This window comes from Mytilus trossulus, chromosome 11 (genome assembly GCF_036588685.1).
Source record: "Mytilus trossulus isolate FHL-02 chromosome 11, PNRI_Mtr1.1.1.hap1, whole genome shotgun sequence".
Taxonomy (NCBI): domain Eukaryota; kingdom Metazoa; phylum Mollusca; class Bivalvia; order Mytilida; family Mytilidae; genus Mytilus; species Mytilus trossulus.
In genome coordinates this window covers 20131927-20154988 of record NC_086383.1, presented here as the reverse complement: position 1 = coordinate 20154988, position 23062 = coordinate 20131927, and the positions used below count along the sequence as shown (strand labels likewise).

General features: G+C 32.7%; 1 protein-coding gene across 2 annotated transcripts; it reads left to right on the top strand.

Moving 5' to 3' along the window:
• Positions 1-119: 119 nt before the first annotated feature.
• LOC134689590 (demethylmenaquinone methyltransferase-like) lies at positions 120-22558 on the top strand. Of its 2 annotated transcripts, XM_063549557.1 has the most exons (5): positions 156-235; positions 9654-9729; positions 10929-11072; positions 18860-19087; positions 21874-22558. In XM_063549557.1, exons 3-5 carry the CDS (start codon positions 10956-10958, stop codon positions 22384-22386), a joined length of 858 nt encoding a protein of 285 aa, XP_063405627.1. In that variant the 5' UTR covers positions 156-235; positions 9654-9729; positions 10929-10955; the 3' UTR covers positions 22387-22558. The 2 variants fall into 2 exon arrangements, with proteins under 2 accessions (XP_063405628.1, XP_063405627.1); XM_063549558.1 differs by lacking the exon at positions 9654-9729 and having other exon boundaries at positions 120-235.
• The last annotated feature ends 504 nt before the right edge of the window (positions 22559-23062 follow it).

Genomic DNA, 23062 nt, shown 5'->3' with positions numbered 1-23062 from the left:
TAATATGATATAGTTAGTTTAATAGAATTAAGATATTCAACGTTTTCTTTTTTATTAAGCTTTCACCTTATAAAGGTTATTTGAAAAATTTCTGTCATGCCATATGAACTCGATTTTACATTATGTGTAAGCATTGGTGTATTAAAAATCCATGTTTTTCTATGTATTGAACAGAATATAATTTAACCAGTTCAACGTCGTATTATAATAGTTCACAGGATCAATGTTAACTTAAGTAAGTAACATTAACTATTAAATATTTTTTAATGGAAACGTTATAAACAAGCTGTGTTCAATATACTAATATATATATATATATATATAACCTGGGTAAATTTTATATGGCCTTCCAAATACCGTATCGATCCCTAACATCACTGAATAGACATTTATAGTCGAAATCCGGATCTGGTGTACAAAAAATATTAACACCTTATGTTTGTGGCATAACATCGTGGCTACAAGTTAATTGTTTTCTGTTAAGTATTACATTTATTTTAAGATCTATTTTGTTACATCTTGTGATTAATTTTATTTGGCAAACGCCAATGACAGTCAGCAGAGTTAAAGAACATCAGTTGTTCAACCTGTTAGTCAAATGCGTTTTGTTTAACAATACTTTTTCTCTGTTTTGGTCTTTTGGAAAATGTTGTTTGTGCTGTATTTAGACCCTTCTACAACGAAATTTGTTTAAAATGCACACGTATAAAAATTGCGGTTTTCATCCAACGCAATCATAGGTTTGAACGTAGTTTTCAATTTAGACGTATTTAAACAGCGATTCAACAATGGGAGTTCTGTAAAATTGACCAATCTTTCGCTAATTTTCTGTTCTTCCCTCGCCGAACCCATGCTACTGAGATATAGTGACACATTATTGCCTGCACTGTAGCCATCCCGCTACGCCATACGACCACCTGGGCTTCATAAAAATAAAGCTTTTGGTGGCAGGGTGTTACCTTTCCACATCAGTTTTAATCTAGCGTCGTACTACAGTACATAATTTATAAGGCATGAAGATGTTATTCTTACAGATCAGCTAAATTATCTATCGTAAAGGATCCTACAAAATTACTCTAAATATCAATAAAGTAAAATCTGCAAATTTGCTGAAGCAATTTTTTGTTCTTCCCTCGCCGGCATTCGAACTCATGCAATTGGGATATTGTGACAACACCGCCTGCACTGTGTCCAGCGCTTTAGACCACTCGGCCACCTAGACTGAACTAAAAATTCAGCTTTCGATGGCCTAGTGTTACCTTTCTTCGTCAGTAGAATCTAAAGTTGTAACACAGTACATTATATATTAGGCATGTTAGAACTTTTGATTCTACTCCTTTTGTTTTATTTCTATTTAATACCTTTAATCTACCTATTACACTTGTTTATCACCGAGTGAAATAGTATACTCTCACTTACAAACACATGTGTGTTAATTTCTTATCAGTCTCCTGTGAGTTAAGGTTGACAATTTACAGTTATTTGCTGTGCACTGTTAACTATAAACTATTGTTATTATGTATATGCTTTCGATTGGTAGATAGCTAGTGTATCTTACAGGTATTTTCTTTCATCAGATGAAATTCGGTCATATTTCACCACCACCGGGGTATAAGCACTTCGATAACTCTCTTCTTTTACCTTCTCTGACATGGTACATGTATTTGCCAAAACGTATATATAAAAATACTGGTAATGAAATGTAGTGTAAATGCCAATGAGATAATTATCCAGCAGAGACCAAAGAACGAGGATGTTAACAACTATAGGACACCATACGACCTTCAACAACGAGCAAAAGTAAATTCTAGCATCAAATGCCATGCATGACAAATGGGAAGTAATTCAAAAAAGAAAACTTACGGCCTAATTTATGCTAAAAGCTATTAGAAAAAAAAAATATGGCAGACAGCAACCAATGATAACCACTATATTACAGGTTTTTGACTTCGGACAGGCATATAAAGAATAAAGAATGCCCTACAAACTTATCAACCAAGCATGTTATCCTAGACTGAAATATCAATAAGTACTCATCCAACAGATTCAGTATAAAGACGTCATAAACAGTCTGAGTAAAACATACTTTTTGCAATGCCAAAACAAATAATATCGTCAGGATGTAGGACCATAAGTGTTCATAACTTTATAGCAATACGTACATGTATTAAGTTATGTTATTTTTTCAAAAACAAAATCAATATCAGGACCAATAGAGAATATTCAAAGATCTTACTACAGTGTAAAAATGATAACCTTTAGTACGAAAGCCGAGAAGGATCATTCAAAATTCAAATTCAAAATTACGAAAGCCAAAAAAAAGATCGCACTTTACACTTTCATATACTCCTGAAAGCTATTTAAGAAAGTTTAATAAGAAAACGAACCCATTGAAACAAGGCAAAAGGTCCGTTAAACATTCATAGGGATACATCCAACTTTACAATTGGAAACCCTTGGTAACACAGCGTCCTTGCAAGTAGCAACCTTCTATCAAGAAAATAGGAAAGGAAACGCGAGCCTAAAAAGTCGCTTTACTGAATTGGAACGTTCACAATGGAAAAATTGAAATCATCGCGTTTTCGTAAAAATTTAAATATGCATGAAATATTTACCACTGGAGGTTAAGCAAACAACACTAAATCTCTAATAATAACCTAGTTTTCCAACGGAATAATCTACTTATTAAAATATGTATATACAAAAGACAGATTTTGTGTAACGTTTATCAAATTCTGATAATTGTATGTTGTTATATCAACAAAATTCTTGTTAAGTTTTTGACGATTTTTTTTTATGTTATTTGGGAGTTGCGGTCTATGATTGACGAAAGATGATACTTTTGGTATTGTCTTATGTAATTCCATTTATAACAAAAGCGTGTGAGGGTCATCCTTTTTTTTTTTTTTTTTCAAATTGTCGACTTTAATCTTGGAATTATCAACTTAAATCTTGGAATTATCAATTTTAATCTGGGTGAAGGGATTAACTTCGATTTGTTTGGTATGGGTGTGCTATGTTTGTCTAAATCATATATCTTTATTCTCATAAAGCCAATGCAATACATCAGTACAGAGATAACAACAATAACTATTTACAATATATACAAAACAAGGAGAGAGGTTACAAAAGTCTCTAACCAGGAGGACAAACACAAGAATAAATATGTTTTATAAAAAACAATGTACCCATATTTATATAATATAACTAATATATGGTACCTATATTTATAAATTAAAGTTTTGACCCGCCATGACATTTCCAGGCTTATAAAGGTAGAACGTCATTGTTAGAAAAATTATAAACATGATAAATATCGAGATTCAATGAAATACGTATTTGTGAAGAAGAGATTAACATTTTCCTTGGCTATTTTTTTGCGGACGCCAACCTATACAGTATATATAAGTTTTGAAGAAGTTTAACTTTATCGTTTGAAGTGAAAAATATTTGAATCTACATTTTTAATTGATACACACAAAAAAGTCAAAGTTCTCTGCTCTTTAGATTTTATTTCAAAAACGGAGACTGAAATATATCCATAGCAAATGTATAGAGACATGCATAATAAATCTTAAATAAAGGAAGGAATTCTTAAAGCTAACTTTGACAAATTTTTAACTGATATAAAAAAGAAGATGTGGTATGATTGCCAATGAGACAACTATCCACAAAAGATCACAAAAAGACACAAACATTAACAATTATAGGTCACCGTACGGCCTGCAACAATGAGCAAAGCCCATACCGCATATAGTTAGCTATAAAAGGCCCCGATAAGACAATTTAAAACAATTCAAACGAGAAAACTAACGGCCTTATCTATGAAAAAAAATGAACGAAAAACAATATGTAACACATAAACAAACGACAACCACCGAATTACAGGCTCCAAAATTGGGACAGGCACATGCATAAATAATGTGGCGGGGTTAAACATGTTAGCGGAATCCCAACCCTCCCCCTAACCTGGGACAGTGGTATAACAGTACAACATAAGAACGAACTATAAAAATCAGTTGAAAAAGGCTTAACTCATCAGATAGACAGACAATAAAAGTGGACGTGGTCGGGTACTTATACATCCCGACACAAAAAGAAACAATGAACAGATCTGAGAGTACTCGCAGTTATCTGACAGCTAGTTCAAAGCCATTAACAACTAATAAAAAAACATGCCTCTAAGACTAAGCAACAATCCGTACACATCCAACATACAATGGATTTAGTGTATGACGTCATAAACAGTCAGAAAAAACATGACCTTGTGTAACACTTCATTTCAACAAGTTTAAATTACATATTCTGACATAGAGCCACAAAAACAAAAAAATGCTCTGCTCTATAGATTTTCTTTCATAAATGGAGTCTGAAATATATCTATAATAAATGCACCGTATATGAGTACACCAAGACTTTTAAACTGTTATGCGTCGCATACTATGTTTAGAGACATGTATGATAAATTAAATTAAAAGACAAATTTAAAAAAAAAAGGAATTCTTTAAGCTTACTTTGACAAATTTTAAACTAACTTCATTTCAAACAAGTTTAAATAACATTTTCTTAAATAGAGCTAAGAATTGTTTGTATTGTAATTTGTAGTAAATTTAGTTCTTTGAAATTTTATTCAAATACGCTATTGAACATTACGAAGAGCCAATAAATACAATAATTTTGTATTTTATAAGTAAGGGCCTTCAATAATAAAAGTCGTCATAGAACAGTATCATTTTCATACAGGTATTCGAAATGACTCGTTTCATTGCTATTACAACACATATGTCATAATAACAGTGTATGTATAGGAGCCAGGGACAAAAAGGGTACACAACTACAAATGTATGCCCCCTCCCATTTTAAGACAAACAATTAAACTAAAAAATGAAAATGAAAGAGAACAATCACTAAATTTTAGATAAATTCACTACATAGAAAATAGTTTTTTTTCTTGTCACTTTTAGAAGTTTGCCACCCCCTTTTTCTCACACAAACTTTTTTCAAACTTATCCATTCTTATAAATGGCAAATTTCTATACAAAGGTATACACAGACAGGCGTGCCGCCGGAATCATCTAAGCTTCAGCGGAGGGGGTATTAATTTTAACGCGTGTCGGACGTACGTATTCATGGGAAATTTTCGAATTTTCCGCAATTTAACTTTATTTTGCCTCAAACAAATGCTATGAAACTTATACACAATGCTAATTACCACCAAAATGCGATCAAGTTTAAATTTGGCTGGCATCATTTTTTGCCGTTCATGCCTATTTATAAATGGAAAATATGTTTTTGTCGTTTACGCGCTCTAACTTTATATGCCTCAACCAAATGTTATGAAAGTTCCATACAATGCTTATTACCACTTCAACAATGAGCAAACCTCATACCACATAGCAAATCATATAAAGCCCCGATGTCATTATATGAAAAAGAGGACTGCTTCAAATGCCATCAGCACCACAGAACCAAAATGTGCATATGATACATATTCGGATAATTAGCATGTTCCAGAGAGGTATACAGCTAGTTAAAACATAAATTAAAGATGGTACTCCAGGAATTTATTCGCAGAGGAGTATTTTCACCTAATTTGACACAAAGCTTTTTTTTATCTTTATTATACACAAAATTTCTGTAGCCTGTTGTACTCGTCGTTAAAATGCTATTTTCGGAGGGAAATGATAACTTTACTTGAAAATATTTTTTTTTAGTGCAAATCTTTTTTATTGTTACTACCAGAAAGTTTTCTTGTGAATTTTTAACTGTCTTTGCTAAAACAGAACCAACATTGAAAGATCAAGATTTCAGTGTTTACTTAGAAGGTAATATTTTGACACTAGATTTCCCACTGACAGCAATGAAAAAATCCGAAAACCCTGGGTAAAATTGATATCCAGGAACATTGCAAAAAATTTTCACCAGTTTCAAAGACGGTTTCGAGTTAAAGAAATAACAGAAATTAATCAATAAATAATCATTTAAAAATCATTATAACAAACAAATATAGTATGTCAAAACTATGTAAGCATCCTCTACAATGAAAAAAAAATTGTCTTTCCGGACACAATGCGAAATGCTTAATTTCTTACAGCATAAAAACACTCAATGTGTTCCCTGTGTGGATAAAAAAAAACGCTACGATCTCCATTCTTCGTGTGCCTATTCTCTAATTTTACGCCTGACAATAATTCTCATTCACTACACCTAAAAGTTGACGAAATTTTCTTTGTGTTGTATAAATGAGGATAGTGCACATTTTGTATGTGTCTGTCCCAAGTCAGGAGCCTGTAATTTGGTGGTTGTCGTTTTTTGCTGTATTTTATCAAATTTGTGTTCTCGTCTGAATTGTTTTACATTTGTCATTTCGGGGCCTTTTATAGCCGACTATCTGATATGTGTTTTACTCATTGAAGAAGGCCGTACGGTGACATATATTTGTAAATTTCTGAGTCAGTTTAGTCTCTTATGGAGCGTTGTCTCATTGGCAATCATACCACATCGTCTTATTTTAATATTATGAAAGATTCTGAAGTCATGAAAAGAAAAAGAAAAGAAAAAAACACCATCGAGTAAGGATTGAAGTGACACTCGATATCTCTCTCTCCCGGAGTAAAAGTGATAACAAGAAATGTTTCACTTGTATGACACAATGTCGGCACATATCCTTTGAAAAGAGTTATAATGTTCGTCTGTTCATAATTAATCTACGGTATATTTTATCAGATCAACATGATCAATTGATCAGATTAAGACAATATCTGTTGTGTTTGGATTGCAACTGCAATAAAACAGGATTATCTTTCTTGATTTGCGAGTTTTGAATTCCGAATTATGAGTGATCCTTCTCGGCTTTCGTTCTTTAGTACTAAGTGTATTCAAAATATGTTAACATTGACCGTATCTAAAATTACGGTCTCTATATTAACAAGAACTTTCGTTAAAAAAAAACCCATCATGCACTGTAAAATTATGTTTCTAGTAATATTCTACAGGTACCTCGGACAGGTACAGCCAAATTAAACATGTATGTGAAGTTAGCAGCCGGTTCTTTATTCGATATTCGATATTCAATATCCAATCGGCTGCTAACAGTCGGTTGGATATTCCAAATTTTGTTGAAAATCATTGATAACATTAAAAATATGATTTTCATAGTTGAAAGGACTGGTAAGATACATTTTTTTTTGTACGTAGGAAATCGTACAATGGCATCTTCAAGCTGATGTAAATTCTCGTTGTCCTCGAATATAAACCCTTTTCTCAGTTGCATATTTGTCTTTATGTAAAATAGATTGTTGTCAATAAAAAACTTCAAAGATCTACTTTTATACATGACATTTCTTAAAACAAAAAGAAAAACTGCTTACTCTAGAAAACATTAAGAAATATAAGTAGAAATATTTATGGAAAGCCCAAAAAAGAAATATATAGTGAAAACCTACCTGAGACCGCTTAAATGAGGGTGAGACCCCTCTGGTCATTCAATGTCCATAAAATTTAATCAAATCATAGACTCTGTATATATAAAGGTTGAATTAGAAGGATATCCCAGAATATTGTCATATTCGATATCTATGGAGGGCTTATATTGTCACTTTTCAGCTAGAAATTATCAAAATTTTAGGACAAAGGGCACAGAACAATGGTGATAGTCCCCTAGGCTCTCAATCTGCCTAATATTAAGCAGACATTTAGTCAATAGGTAGATACAAACGTGACTAAAAGAAATTTGGGTACACTTCCTGTCTTTCATGTTTACGGAGCGCCCAAAGTGCCAGTTGTATCAAAATATATAGTGGAAACCTACCTTAGACCGCTTAAATGAGGGTGAGACTCCACTGGTCATTCAATGTCCATAACATTTAATCAAATCATAGACTCTGTATATATAAAGGTTGTATTAGAAGGATATTTCAGAATATTGTCATATTCGATATCTATGGAGGGCTTATATTGTCACTTTTCAGCTAGAAATGATCAAAATTTTAGGACAAAGGGCACAGAACAATGGTGATAGTCCCCTAGGCTCTCAAGCTGCCTAATATTAAGCAGACATTTAGTCAACAGGTAGATACAAACGTGACTAAAAGAAATTTGGGTACACTTCCTGTTTTTTATGTTTACGGTGGGCCCAAAGTGCCAGTTGGATATTCACAATATATAGCGAAAACCTACCTGAGACCGCGTAAATGACGGTCTCCCCCTGTTCTTTCAATGTGCATAACAATATACGAATTCATAGACTCTGTATATATAAAAATTGTATCAAAAGGATATCCGAGAATGATATCATCTTCGATATCTACGGAGGGCTTAGATTACTTTTCAGCTAAAAATGTCGAAATTTTAGGACAAAGGGAATACGGAAATAGTGATAGCCCCTGATCTTCCAACCTTTCTTATATTTAGCAGACATTCTGTCAATATGTTTATACAAGCGTGACTTAACGGAATTTGGGCACACTTCCTTTCTTCTATGTAAACTGTTGGGTATTCAAAATATATAGCAAAAACCGACCTGCGTACCTTTAAATGACGGTCAGACACCCGTGTTCTTTCAATGTACATAAAACTGGACGAAATAAGACTCTGTATATATAAAGATTGTATCAAAAGGATTTTACCATTGATCAATGCCCTTTGCCCTAACATTTTGATATGTTTTAGCTGGAAAGGGAGAATATAAACCCTCCATAAGACAGGAATTTTACCTCATTTTAGTCACGTTTGTATCTACCTATTGACTTAATATCTGCATAATATTAGAAAGATTGAGAGATCAGGGGGCTCTCACCATTACCCTGTGCCCTTTGTCCACACATTTTGACATTGTTTAGCTGAAAAGTGACAATCTAAACCCTTCGTAGATATTGAAGATGACGTTATTCTGAAAAATCCTTCTATAACAACATTTATATGTACAGAGTCAATGATTTGGTTAAATTTTATGGACATAGAAAGACCAGTGGGGTCTCAACCTCATTTAAGCGGTCTCGGATAGGTTTTCGCTATATATTTTGAATATCCCAATTTGGGCGCTCCGTAAACATGGAAGACAGGAAGTGTACCCAAATTCATTTTAGTCATGTTTGTATCTACCTATTGGCTAAATATCTGCATAATATTAGAAAGATTGAGAGATCAGGGGGCTCTCACCATTACCCTGTGCCCTTTGTCCTATCATTTTGACATTTTCTAGCTGAAAATTTGTTTTTTTGGCTTTCCGTATATAATTCTATTTATAAAATATAAATATTTCTAGAGTTATCGGTTTTTCTTTTTTGTCTTTAGAAATGTAATACACAAAAGTACATCTTTGAAGTGGTTTTATTGACATAAACTTATATTACATAAAGACAAATTATATGTAAATTAGAGAAGGGTTAGGGTTTATGTTTGAATTACGACAGCTTGAAGAAGTCATTTAACATGTTGAACGATTTCCTACGTATCTCATCAGTCATCAACGAACCGGCTGCTAACTTCACATACATAAAATAAAACTTGCACACCAAAACTTTGTATCTGTGATAAAATTTATTTAAAGGTTTTTAATCGTGGTAATGAAATGCTGACTTAATAATTTATTAATTATACAGTTATACATTGTGTAAACATATTACGTTCATTGTAATAAAACATCCCTACAGACACTAGCATAGTGAACTAGTTGGGAAATATACAGACTGTAAGAAGAGGCAAAAGCAACAACATCATCCAAATAAGGTAAATTAACAATAAGGAACGAAAATTCATTTCTTTTGTTGTAAATTCTTTTTTATACATTTTCCCGTGTGAAACTGAAATATCCAAATCTTAAACATTACAATAATGGCTGTTATTATATAAGATTTATCTAAAATCTGTTCTCTAGTGTAAATTTTTAGTACAATTAAAACATTTTTGATTATTATAGGGTAACGGTAAATGTTATCTATAAACGGATACTTACTGGGTTTGGCAATAAACTTTGATTCAGAACAATACAGGAACAGGTCTTCTATTTAAGTGGTACAATAGGTGCCCATGGGAATACCTCAAACCCGTCGATAAACTTTATTGCCGATACGTACATACATGTTGTCAAGGAGAAAATTAACAGCTTTAATCATCTCATCATAGTTCCAGTAATTATATCTAGCATATTAACCTTTTCTTTACAGAAGAAGGCTTTAAATGAGTTGCAGCAAATAAATTTTCAATCAGATTTTTGTAAGGACCATTTGAATAAATAAGAAAACTTCTGTTTAATAAGATTGTATGGAAGTGAAGTGTACCGAGTCGAACAGTCATATATGTCAACCGAATTAAATGAACCATTAAAAGCAAGTAATATATTTAATAAGTCCAAAGAGGTTTTCACATTCCAAAAATAATGATTCCAATATTTGCATATGCTTTATAACAAACATAATTATAAATTCTATAATTGTAGTCAGGGGATAGTCAAAAGGATAGACATATTTCTAGTAGATGAAATTTAACGGTTATTGAGTGTAGTTTATTGAGCAATATTTAAAAGTCAAAGTCAGTGGGTCAACAACCTAACACATACTTGTTGACAAATTTCCATATAATCAAAATATTATTTAGTCCCACAGATGTAATTCAATGCAATGTCATACAATATTTACAAATTCATCTTTATCTTTTCAATTTCTATAGTTTAGAAAAGAAATTTGTTCGATGGAGAAGATTTTGGTATAAAAAGCACGAGATTTATTAGTATAACCCTTAATAAAACAACCAATGAAGATAATTAGGAAAAATACGGTTATCTGAACATTTATTCCTTCTTTCAAAATATACAAAGATATATACATGTAAATATAAAAAAACGTGGTTTCGACTAGAAACTAAAATTGCAAAATAATTACAATGCAATCTTTGATTTTTGATATGAATTGAAAAACTATCGTTTATAGAAAACCACCTAAGCGTCAACTTGGAAAATGAGTCAGTTTGCTGATTATGAATCGGCTTCAGAGAATTATGACCATGGACGACGGGCAGCTGGGGCAGATGTGATAGTTGGTATGATGCAAGTACATTTAAAGAAGGATATTAAGGTAATTATGTTTATAAGAATGATCAATACATTCCTAATAGTCCAGTCGATTTGTGCAGATTTTTGACAAAATTGCTCAGATTGTGGTAAAAGCATGAAATTTTGCATAGTAGTAGTATATGTCATGGACAACATCTTAAGCTATGGACCCACTCTGAAAGTCGAAATTTGTTAACGAGGCGGCTATTTTGAAATGGCGGCCGTTTGATCCCTGTCGATTAATAAGAAAAAACCATGAGAATGATATTAGAGAAGATATTAACATGAAATCTGGTTAATAGAACAACAGTGCTGATTTCAATTGTCTTGTTGAACAAAAGGTTTGGAAATATTACCCATATTAAATGGCAGCCATCTTGAAAAATCTTGATTTTTTTTAAGCCAAAATATTGAGTTATATTTCGATAAAAATTAAAAAACCAAAAATGTCGAAGATATACAAATGTATTTGTTTGAGCTTTATAAACAGGAAAAAGTTGAGCATTCCCCTCCCCGAGTTATTCTTCGGTTTCGTATCGGGTAAAACAGCATTAAAACGCGAATCACGAAGACGATTATAAAATTAACTATTACTCTAAATACAATATTCGTTCCACCGCTTGTTCAACATAGAATAACAGGAGAATTTTATTTTACAAGTACAAATAAAACAAGAAAATATGTGTATACCTGTCGTTTATAATAATTGTATGATTACAGGAGAATTCGTTTTGTTGATATTGTTCATTTGAAACAACTTTCAAAAACCTTGATTGCAGATATAATGAATTTCATATCATGCAAGTAACATTTAAAGAACATCAATTACTCAAATGTTTTCAATTGACGCTAAAAATATCTAACAATAACTGAAATGTACATGTTTTGCCAAACCCCACTCTTTTTATCAAATTCGATCACATTGTCATCCACATTTACATATCGTAGTACTACTTAATACTGCCTTTACACATTTGCATTTCTTAAGTAACCGTGTTCACTTGTTGTTTCAACTCCCTCAGGCAAAGTTGGCTTTAGATGAATTTGGCTATTAATTTTAGGTATTTTTGAGATACAGCTCTTCAACGGTTTCGGTACTCATACATCTTCGGATTTCAAATGTTTGGCTTTGAGCGTTCCTGATGAAGGTAAATCCAGAAAAGCGCTTCGGACGCAAGAAATAAATAACGTGTTGTTTTCAATATTTGACTTATAACATGTATAAATTGAGCGCTTTCTGCAGGAAGTTATTATATAGTCATATGGTATATTCATCACAGATAACAAGGTCTGTCATCTGAGAACTTCATATATATTGATTTTTTGGGGGTAGCCATCTTGAATGATGGCCATTTTGAAAACATACTTTTCCAATATATCATTATTCGCTAATCTTATTAATTCACTGTTTGCATTCATTCGCACAATTTTACACCAGCAATGAAAACCTTCTATCCTTTACGGGTATACTTTATATAGATAAATTAAGTGGTATAAGAAAAGCAAAATGAGTATGTTAAATTTGATGTATGCCTTTTTGTGCGTCTTCGTTACATTTGTTGTTTTTATAGTGATGCATGTATGTATGCCTTCATACTTTGAACGACAAAATTATTTTTATGTCTACATGTACGAATTTCAAACGCGCATTTTTACACCAGCAATGAAAACCTTCTTTCCTTTACGGGTAGACTTTATATACATAAATTAAGTGGTACAAGAAAAGCAAAATGAGTATGTTAAATTTGATGTATGCCTTTTTTGTGATTCTTCGTTACATTTGTTGTTTTTATAGTGATATTAAGATGATAACACAATATTGACTTCTGTACCCCTATTTTTGACATTTTTACTCTTTGAGTATGTTTGTTTTGTTCATACATCGTTGACAATGTAATGGAATTTGGTGCGACTGTCATACAAGTGAGAGGTTTAGCTAGCTATAAAACCAGGTTCAATCCACCATTTTCTACATTAGAAAATGCCTGAACCAAGTCAGGAATATGACAGTTGTTATCCATTCGTTTGATGTGTTTGGACTTTTGATTTTGCCTTTTGATTTTGGATTTTCCTTTTTGAATTTTCCTCGGAGTTCAGTATTTTTAAGTTTTTACTTTTTTCATACATTTTTTACTAATCCATATTTGATATTCACAAAGAAGTCAGATAGGGCATGCACATGTTTCCAAAATAAAGATATCAGTATCAGAATTTTTGTTACTTACATGTTTGCCTAAGTAACTTTTTAAAACAAAAATTACGTATATATGATATAATTTATGACCGAAAGTTTTTGTTAGAAAGGATCAAAATTGTAAATTTAAATCAAAGCGCGAAAGCGCTGTAAAGGCAGTTAATTACAGGTTGTGTGTATTTCTAGTCCAGTTATATCATTATCTTCCATAGAACAGAGGTGGTTTGTAGAATTTAAGATTTAGAGTTCTTTTGTACCTTAGTTCACCTATACATGTATCTATAGTCTACTGTTTACAGTATATTTTCTGTGCCTCGCCATGAAATGCATTTTTAGCCATGGCCTTGTCAGTTTGCTTTAAAATTATGAGTTTGACTGTCCCTTTAGTGTCTTTCGTCCCTCTTCTTTAGACACATAAGAACTTTTCCTTTTCAATATAAATAGACTATTTTTAATTATTGATTGTATACGCATATTCTATGACTCCCATAAAAAAATAGTTCACAAAGATTGACTAGTCTCTGTACTGTGTGTATAGCAAGAACATCAAGTAACATAATGGTTAATGTACATAGTAACATGTCAACTTTTTTGATGACCATACCTGCCAACTGTCAGTATTTGCAGAGTATTTCCCCCATCGAGCTCGAGGCTCCCAAATGGAAATTTTGTAAGAGCAATTTTGTCGACTATTTAAGGAAAACAATTAAATCAACAATGGCTATAAGCTTGTTAATGCAAGAAGAAGCCAAAAGCCACATTAGAATATATTTGAAGGGAATCCATGACAATCGCCCCATTAGCAAATAGCCCCACTTTTTCACTAACTCGCCCCACTTTAAAAAAAAACCTGCCCCAACCTGGATTACCAAATCGCCCCACTTGTGAACTGTGTTAAATCCCGTTAATATTACTCCTGCCAACTCGCCCCACCTAATAGAAAACGATAATATCTAGATAAATATATTATTAACCAGGAAGAATTTAGTAATGCCAACTCGCCCCACTTATGTAAAAAGATGTAATCCCATTGTATATAAGTTAAATTCTGTTAATATAACTCTTGTCAACTGGTCCCACCTAATGGAAATCGGTGAAATCTAGATAAATATATTATTAACCAGGATGAATTTAGTAATGCCAACTCGCCCCACGTATGGAAAAAGATGTTATCCCATTGAATATAAGTTCAATTCCTTATATTGCATTATGATACAATTAACAGGTTTCTTTTCAATTGTTATACAAATAACTAATTATATATAAGCTTCAAAAATTACATTTATTCTTCAGTATATATCAATAATAGTAATTAAATTAATTTTCGGTTTGTTTGTATTCTGTGTAGATTAGTTTTCATTAAAGTGGTGCGAGTTTTTATTTTTAATTATATATATATATATATATTAATCTAAAAAGTACCGTTTTTTTATAAGTAGGGCGAGTTGGCAGGAGTAATATTAAACATGGTTCTCGCTAAGGCGAGTCCATGAGTCCTGGACTCAACAAAATCTGTCTGGACTCACCATTTTCAAAACTGGTGAGTCCACAAATACATCAATATTGAAATATTTTGTATAAACTGAACACAGTTACCATGACTCACCGTGGCCAAAAATGACGAGTCCCTGGACTCGCCTTCAAAAATCCTTAGTGAGAACCCTGATTTAAAATGATTTAACCAATTTCACATGTGGGGCGAGTTGGCAGGAGTAATATTAAACATGATTTAACCAATTTCACATGTGGGGTGATTTGATAAATCAGTTTGTGGTGTTTTTTTAAAAAGTGGGCCGATTAGCCAGTGGGGCGACTTGTCCTGCTTTCATTTGAAGGCCCCCTTGAAGGTTTAGTATGACTATATGACCATCGTTCACGTAAAACCCCCATGTGCATTTTGAAAAGTTGGCAGATATGTTTCTTACTCCAGGCAAAATCTACCGGTATGAATGAAAAAGAAGTTTTCAATTAAGGCTCTGTGGCAATAACAGCTGTCTCATTAGCATTTTAACCACTTCCCATATTTGCAATTAAAACAATAGAAGAAAATTATTCAACGCAAAAACAAAACTTACTTGTAAATATGAAATTCTCTTTACGGTATGAGTTTTTCTCCTTGTTTGAGATTGTACAGTAGTACTTGTAACTGCTTATACCTATTTCTTATTCACTTTTGCTTGATAAACTCACTAAATATCATATACATTGTACCACATCTCCTTATTTTTATATGCATTCCAATAACATGAACAATTGTAATTCAATTCTATAAACCAAAGCAAAATGAACTGCACCACTTTCATTCACTAGTATGCATCTTTTGGCAAAATACAAGACTTTGTTCTTAGATGACACAATTAATATAATATATATTTATTGATAAAAAAATAAAATTTGGTATACAACTCTTTAACGGTATAAAAAAAACACAGCTGTGTCATAAATTGTGAAATTTGTGCTGAAAACATAGACATTGATGGTATTTGAGTAATTCCATATGTGAAGCTCAACATTAGCTCGTCAGTTGGTGGTGGACAGTTATAGTTCCTTTCTGCAGGCTAGGATGAATGACTTTTCAGGAAAACCAATTTCACAAATCAAAACTTTCCTCTAGCATGTCTAGATTTCTCCTACAATATGCATCCAGTTTAGTTCTTTTGTTTTAATTGGACACCGTCCTGATTTTTAATTTTGCAAACCATTCAGTCTCTTGCTTGCAAATGGTGCATGAAAATAGGATGGGTATGGCAGTAGACAAGTCTCTTTAAAGTGGGTTTGTGCCCTGAAAAAAAGTTTTATAACTTAAGTTTAATTGAAACTTGTGCAACACATATACCTAAATAACTATATAACATAGAAGAGAGCATCACTCGTGTCAATGTTTTGTTCCTGTTTACATTGTCATTGATATTTTTTCAGAAAGCCTGAGGCATAGCTCATGAATTCCTGTCATTAGACATTACATCCTAAATTGACATAATTACTGCTAGAATGATTATCAGTATGATATACGTACACTATCTTTGTACAGCCCAAGTCTTCAGTATATATAATTGTTGCATTCATTCACTCCTGTGTTCAGTCGTTCAAAAATTTCTAAACATCAACAAATGAACTTTAATAACAACAAGAAAACACTAGAAAAGATACGTACATACAACCCGTGTTTAAGTGTATTTGAAAGAGAAATAAATCTGGTTAAACGATGTAAAAAGGAGAAATATATCTGGTTAAACGATGTATAAAGGAGGAAAAATTGTAGATATTGCATTACGATGCGTTCTACCTAATAGCACGTGGATATGTGTTTACATATTTAGACTTGACCCAGTATGACCCGTACCTTGTAGGTCACCGCCGTCGTTTAAACACTTGACTACAGTCGTGTATAAGCTAGACAATAAAAAGCTTAAGCCTGTACTATTTGTGTGAAGTAAATGTGTTTGTTCTGTACATTTAAATTGTTTTACCTGATAGCAAGAACGTATATCTATCCGTTTCCTTCTCAATTCACTTTGTCAAATTCTTCGAGCTTCTTCAAAACATACGTATTACTGCGCCCGGAAGTGAAAAAAAATATGAGAAATCCTCGTAAAATAATGCTATTTTCAATTTTGTGGAATCCATTTTGTTATATTAATTATACAAACATAAAAAAAAGTTACGATTAATTATGAATTTGCATATCATTATACGGAACGTTTATGGACTATTTTTTAAGTCGGTCATTTTGGCGGTAAATCATGTACACATACACACGTAGATTGGCTGGTACCCGATTGTAATGTTACACATCAAATATATCAAATAGCTAATACCCGGAACGTAGTACCGGGAACCAGGATAATACGTAGATAACATACATAACTAATACCGAAATTGAAAACGCTTTACGGTTTCTCGTTCATAAACCGAATTCCGCTTTGAATTATAGAAGATGCAATATTAATCATGTTCAGTCGACTTTTCATTGTTATATCAACGTCTGAACTAATTAAAGAATCTTTAGATGTCAGATAACACTTGAAATTGACCCGACCTCTTTCCACACGGAATATACAACTATTGATAGTTTGTAGTCAGGTTGACTGCTTATAATGCAAAATACACACTTATAACAAGTTCTATAAAACGAACAATACACACTGATCGTTTCTTTAGTCCCCAATGTAAATGAAAGAAACAAAAACCATATCATACCATAAAAAGAAGAGGAGAAATTCGAACATTTCCGGATCTATTTCTGGCCAAAAGACCCCCAGCATGAATTGCGTATGAAAAGATGAACCTCATGACTTAAAAGTCAGGCCTTAAAGCACTGCCTTTAAAAACCCTGGGGCTAGATATCAGAAGAACATAATGGACGATTAGACTGGAAGGAATGTTTGAAAAGGCAAGAGATGACATGTGAGGGTTTGCAATGCCAAGCAGATACAAATGGAACAGACATAGACATTTAAGCTAGCAATTACTCTTTTGATGCAAACATATGAAGATGTTGGGTTTTGAAATGCTTTTCCTTGCGTTCAATTCGAAACAGTTGAACGAGGGCTATGGAACTGCAGAAGGACTCCAGAATCAAAATAAGTACTAAGTAATGCCCGAAATATGGCTAAGAACTGGCTTAACAAAATTGTTCAAAGCTGTCAACACGTCTTAATAAAAAGTAGAAAAAAACAAACGTCTAGTTTATATGATGAATTTGCATATTTTAGATCATAATTGCATGATTCTACAATCTAATCATCTTAATTGGACGGTGTATATGTTCCAGACCATATGAGTATTTGGACCATACGCGTATGGTCATGACCTTATGCGTATACTCATATGGTCCGACCGTACGCGTATGTCGGACCATATGAGTATAATACTCGTTTGGTTATTAACGGGCCGGACCATATGAGTATTTAGACCATATAATGTAGGTATTTTTTTTAAATTTCATTATTAAAGTATCAATAGTAGAAAACTTTATTTGCAAAAAAAAAATGATGGTTACATGACAATGTATTATTTTTATAATTCAAATACTTTGTAAAAAATAAATATTGATGCTATAGTTTTCATCGCTTATTAAATTCTTGCATGTTACTATCCAGAGACTTCTTGTGTAACAGTTCGTTAAGAAAGTTTTGATTTTTTTTTTAAGTAATAACAAATCGGTAATGACCATCGGTATTAAATGTGTTTATTGTTGTTTTGACAAGTACATGTAAGTCAAATTAACTATGTAAAACTTTTAATATTATTTATGAAATTAATGTAGCAATTCCTTTAATTATAATATAGATTAATAACACAATCTATATGATAGCGTTTTTTTAATGGACGGTCATATTATATGACGAGTTTAAAGATATTAAAAGTAAACTGTAACAGAGTGTTCATTACCCCGACCATACGCGTACGGTCGGACCATACGCGTATGGGCGGACCATACGCGTATGGGCGGACCATATGAGTATATATCCATATGGTCATGACCATACGCGTATGGTCCAAATACTCATATGGTCCGGAACATATATATATTGACCAACTGAAATAAAAAGACATATTGACTGACGTTTTTAATGAAGTTTGTTCATGCATCCGTTTTATCATTTAACCAGGACATCGACGTTCTTGATGCTGGATGTGGAACAGGAAATTATTCCGCTGCTATTTTAAAACATGGTGTACGTAAACTGTCGATGATGGATGCTAGTAAAGGAATGTTGACAAAAGCAAACGAAAAACTTGTAGCAATGGGATTGTCCTCATATGTGGATGTAAAACAAGCACTACTTCCAAATCTTCCATATGCTGATAATACTTTTGATGTTGTTATGATGAATCAGGTGAGAAAACTTTTCAGATGACTCTACGAACCTCTTAAGGGGGTAGACCTTGGTCCAGGGAGATAACTTTTAAAATCATCAATACGTTTGTGTCAACCATTTCCAAAAAATATATTCTAAGGTTCTAGGTTACATAGATTATTTTCAATCTGTTTCAGGTAAATGCTTAAAATATATTGATGAACTTCGACTTTTACAAATGCTTAACTGATTTAAAGAGTTATCTCCCTGAATCAAGGTCTACCCCCTTACTTGTATCTTTAAAACGAGTGTTGTAAAGGTGTCTTTAGATATACTTTGAATATGCAGTAATTATCGATGAAAAGAGAAATTGAAATGGAGTTTAAGATTGCAAGTTTTTGAAAGATGTTATTGTATGAAAGGACTTAATGGCCAAATCTATGGCCATAGCTGTCTTATGTGGGTTTTTTTTATTGCTTTTCTATTATACGAAGGTGCTTTTCTATTATACGATGGAGCTTTTCTATTATACGAAGGTGCTTTTCTATTATACGATGGTGGTTTTCTATTATACGAAGGTGCTTTTCTATTATAAGATGGTGGTTTTCTATTATACGAAGGTGCTTTTCTATTATAAAATGGTGGTTTTCTATTATACGAAGGTGCTTTTCTATTATAAGATGGTGGTTTTCTATTATACGAAGGTGCTTTCCCTTTATAAAATGGTGATTTTCTATTATACGAAGGTGCTTTTCTATTATACGATGGGGTTTTCTATTATACGAAGGTGGTTTTCTATTATAAGGTGCGTTTTTATTATACGATGGTGGTTTTCTGTTATACGAAGGTGCTTTTCTAATATAAGGTGTTTTTTTATTATAAGGTGTTTTTTTATTATAAGGTGCTTTTTTATTATGTGATGGTGGTTCCCGTGATTAACCGGAAGTGTGGGGAAGCACTAAATTAAATGATAGGAATATTTTTGAGCAAATAAAGTTGACCGGGCGGTATTCACACTCGTCGTTATACGCTATACATATATTCAACTTGTCGACAACAAGTGTTAATATCTCTTTTCTTTGACAATATTTGTCCAAGAAATTCAGGAATCTGTGAGATTTATAAACAAATTATACAAAAATATAAATTTATAGTAAAAAAATATCAAATATCAGTAGGATTTGTGTTTCAGATACATGTACATGTAAATGAGACGTTGCCGTGGGATTATATAGACGTTTACAGACCCGAGAGACATTTATGTGTTATTGAATATTTTTTTCTCTCCGAAATTTCTTGTTGAGGGATCGATGCAAAATTTTATTCCATGTTTATCTGCCTTTAAACCCTGAATAGGACGTGTAGTTTCAAAGGAGATAAAACGTTGTGATTAGAAGGAAATAATTTTATAATCAATTATGAAGGTACTACTATTTTGCCATCCCCAACAACTGGAAAAAGATCGGTTAATTGATTGGTTCTTGATTGCATAAGGTCCAGGGACAAATATTTGAAGCATCCCCAATTCAAGGAGATAGACCTTTGTAAAATGGAGAAAATTACTAAACATCCATATATTACTGGAATATTAATTCCAACACGGAAACCAAAATGACAGAAGAAAATGTATGGTCATTTTTATCAAATTTTGTTTTATTCTTTCATTATTTACTAGTCCAATGAGGCGAAACCAGACAGTGCATTAACAACTTCTGAGATGAAAGGTAGAGCACTGGTTTCAGCTCCTCACATTCTTTGTTATTCCTATGCGAAGCGATCAAATAGAAAAAAAAAGTGGTATAATTGCCAATGAGACAACTGTCCACAAGAGACCAAAATGACACAAACATTAAAAACTATAGGTCACCGTACGTCCTTTGACAATGAGCAAAGCCCATACCGCATAGTCAGCTATAAAAGGCCACGATAAGACAATGTAAAACAATTCGAACGAGAAAACTAACGGCCTTATTTATATAAAAAAAAATGAAAGAAAAACAAATATGTAACACATAAACAAATGATAACCACTGAATTACAGGCTCCTGACTTGAGACAGGCACATACTTAAATAATGTGGCGGGGTTAAACATGTTAGCTGGATCCCAAACCCTCCCCCTAACCTGGGACAGTGGTATAACAGTACAACATAAGAACGAACTATAAAAATCAGTTGAAAAAGGCTTAACTCATCAGATGGACAAAAAAACAAGTGGACGTGGCCGGGTACTTATACATCCCGTCTCAAAAAGACAAAATGAACGGGTCAGAGAGTACTCGCAGTTATCAGACAGCTAGTTCAAAGCCACTAACAACTAATAAAAAAATCATGAATCTAAGACTAAACTATCAATCCGTACAAAGGCGGATTCGATAGTGCTCTAACTAAAAATCTATTCAGCTAATGCACTCCTCTAAAAATAACAGAAGTTAACTGACTCGAAGAACAAAGAAAATTACCATTCATGTTACAATAAGATCATAACACATAGTGTAGGCAATGGTTTCTTGTTTATGGCTTGAATTTTGACATCAGTTACTGTCTCAATGGTGTGTACTAAATAATGCTCTTAATTATCGCACTTTGCTTTTTAAACAACCAATTTTCTAACTCACTTTCATTTTGAATTTATGTATCAGTCATATGACGATTTCCATACTTAATTTTGTTCGCTTCTAAATTGTTTTATTATATGGGGTATTGTAAATAGATTGAACTTGCGTTCAATGCGCTGACTTTGTTTATGTGAAATTTTAATTCAAACATGTTTCTTTTTTTTATTCACAGCCATTTCTTTTAATACAACATTTCTTCTGATATTTAGGTGTTGCATCATATTGAAAAAAATCCAGATGGCGAAAACTACCCATCGATTATTGACACATTTGAGGAGGTGAATAGAGTTTTAAAAAGCTCTGGATTGCTCGTAATTACGACAATGGTGAAAGAACAGCTTCCTGGAGTGTGGTACTATTGTTTTAATAAAGAATTCTTGCGCAGATATAGCTTGAAATTCCCATCTGTTAAGGCTTTTAAAACTATGCTATTGAAGTCAAACTTCGATGTTGTCAATTCTCTTAGCGTTCTTGGTCACGATATTGTTCCAAACTACACTAATTTAGAAGGTCCTCTGAATAAATCTGACCGAGATAGTGAATCGTACTGGGATGTTGCTTCGAAGCAGGAATTGTTAGAAACCTTGAACACCGTACATTGCATGAAAGAAATGGGAACGCTTCAACGTTTTTACGAGGAACATGATAAAACAGATGAACAAGGATACTTTGCGATCATCATAGCCAGAAAACAGGATATCAGTCAGATTGAAAAATTGTAATTGCTTTAGGATACCTTATACATAATACCAAATATGACGTTTGTTTTTTATAAAAACGTTGTTGGAAATATACAACTAGTAAATCATATTTACTTATACACACGTATTGGAACGCTCTTAGATTAACTACAACTGTATACAGTAGGGGAAATTTTTCACTTTAGTAAAAATAAAATTTGAAGGACGTTGTTGTTGTGTCTATATCAATAGCAAGCCGTTTTCATCAAAACTATGTGCAAGCCATTTTTTCAAAAATATTACACAGTGAGATTTAAAAATCAAAGTACTGAAGTACTGAACATCAGAGGACCTCAAGATATGTTGAATTATTGATAAATGACAGGTGTTTATATAATACCTGCCAGACAGATATGTTCACCTAACAATTTAGTACAAACAATATAATTTGCTATCATATCTGAGATACTGACTTGAACTAGGAAACTTAACTTTGTGAATTATCAACGATTACGTGGTCAAATGAGAACAGTAAGAGTGGCATTATGACCATGTAGTTGTACACATACAGTGGAGATCACTTCTAACCTCTCATTAGAACTGTCAGAAGAACTGGCATAGAACTGTTCTAACCTGTCCTAGAACAGATTTACCTAGAACAGTTCTACCCTAGACTGATTTAGTCAGTTCTGCTGACAGTTCTACGGTTAGAACTGAT

Excerpts from the sequence above, each read along its gene's own strand:
- LOC134689590 (XM_063549558.1), top strand. The coding sequence starts at position 10,956 with ATGAGTCAGTTTGCTGATTATGAATCGGCTTCAGAGAATTATGACCAT. Across the intron at positions 11,073-18,859 it reads ATTTAAAGAAGGATATTAAG|GACATCGACGTTCTTGATGC; the intron begins GTAATTATGTTT and ends TCATTTAACCAG. Across the intron at positions 19,088-21,873 it reads ATGTTGTTATGATGAATCAG|GTGTTGCATCATATTGAAAA; the intron begins GTGAGAAAACTT and ends TCTGATATTTAG.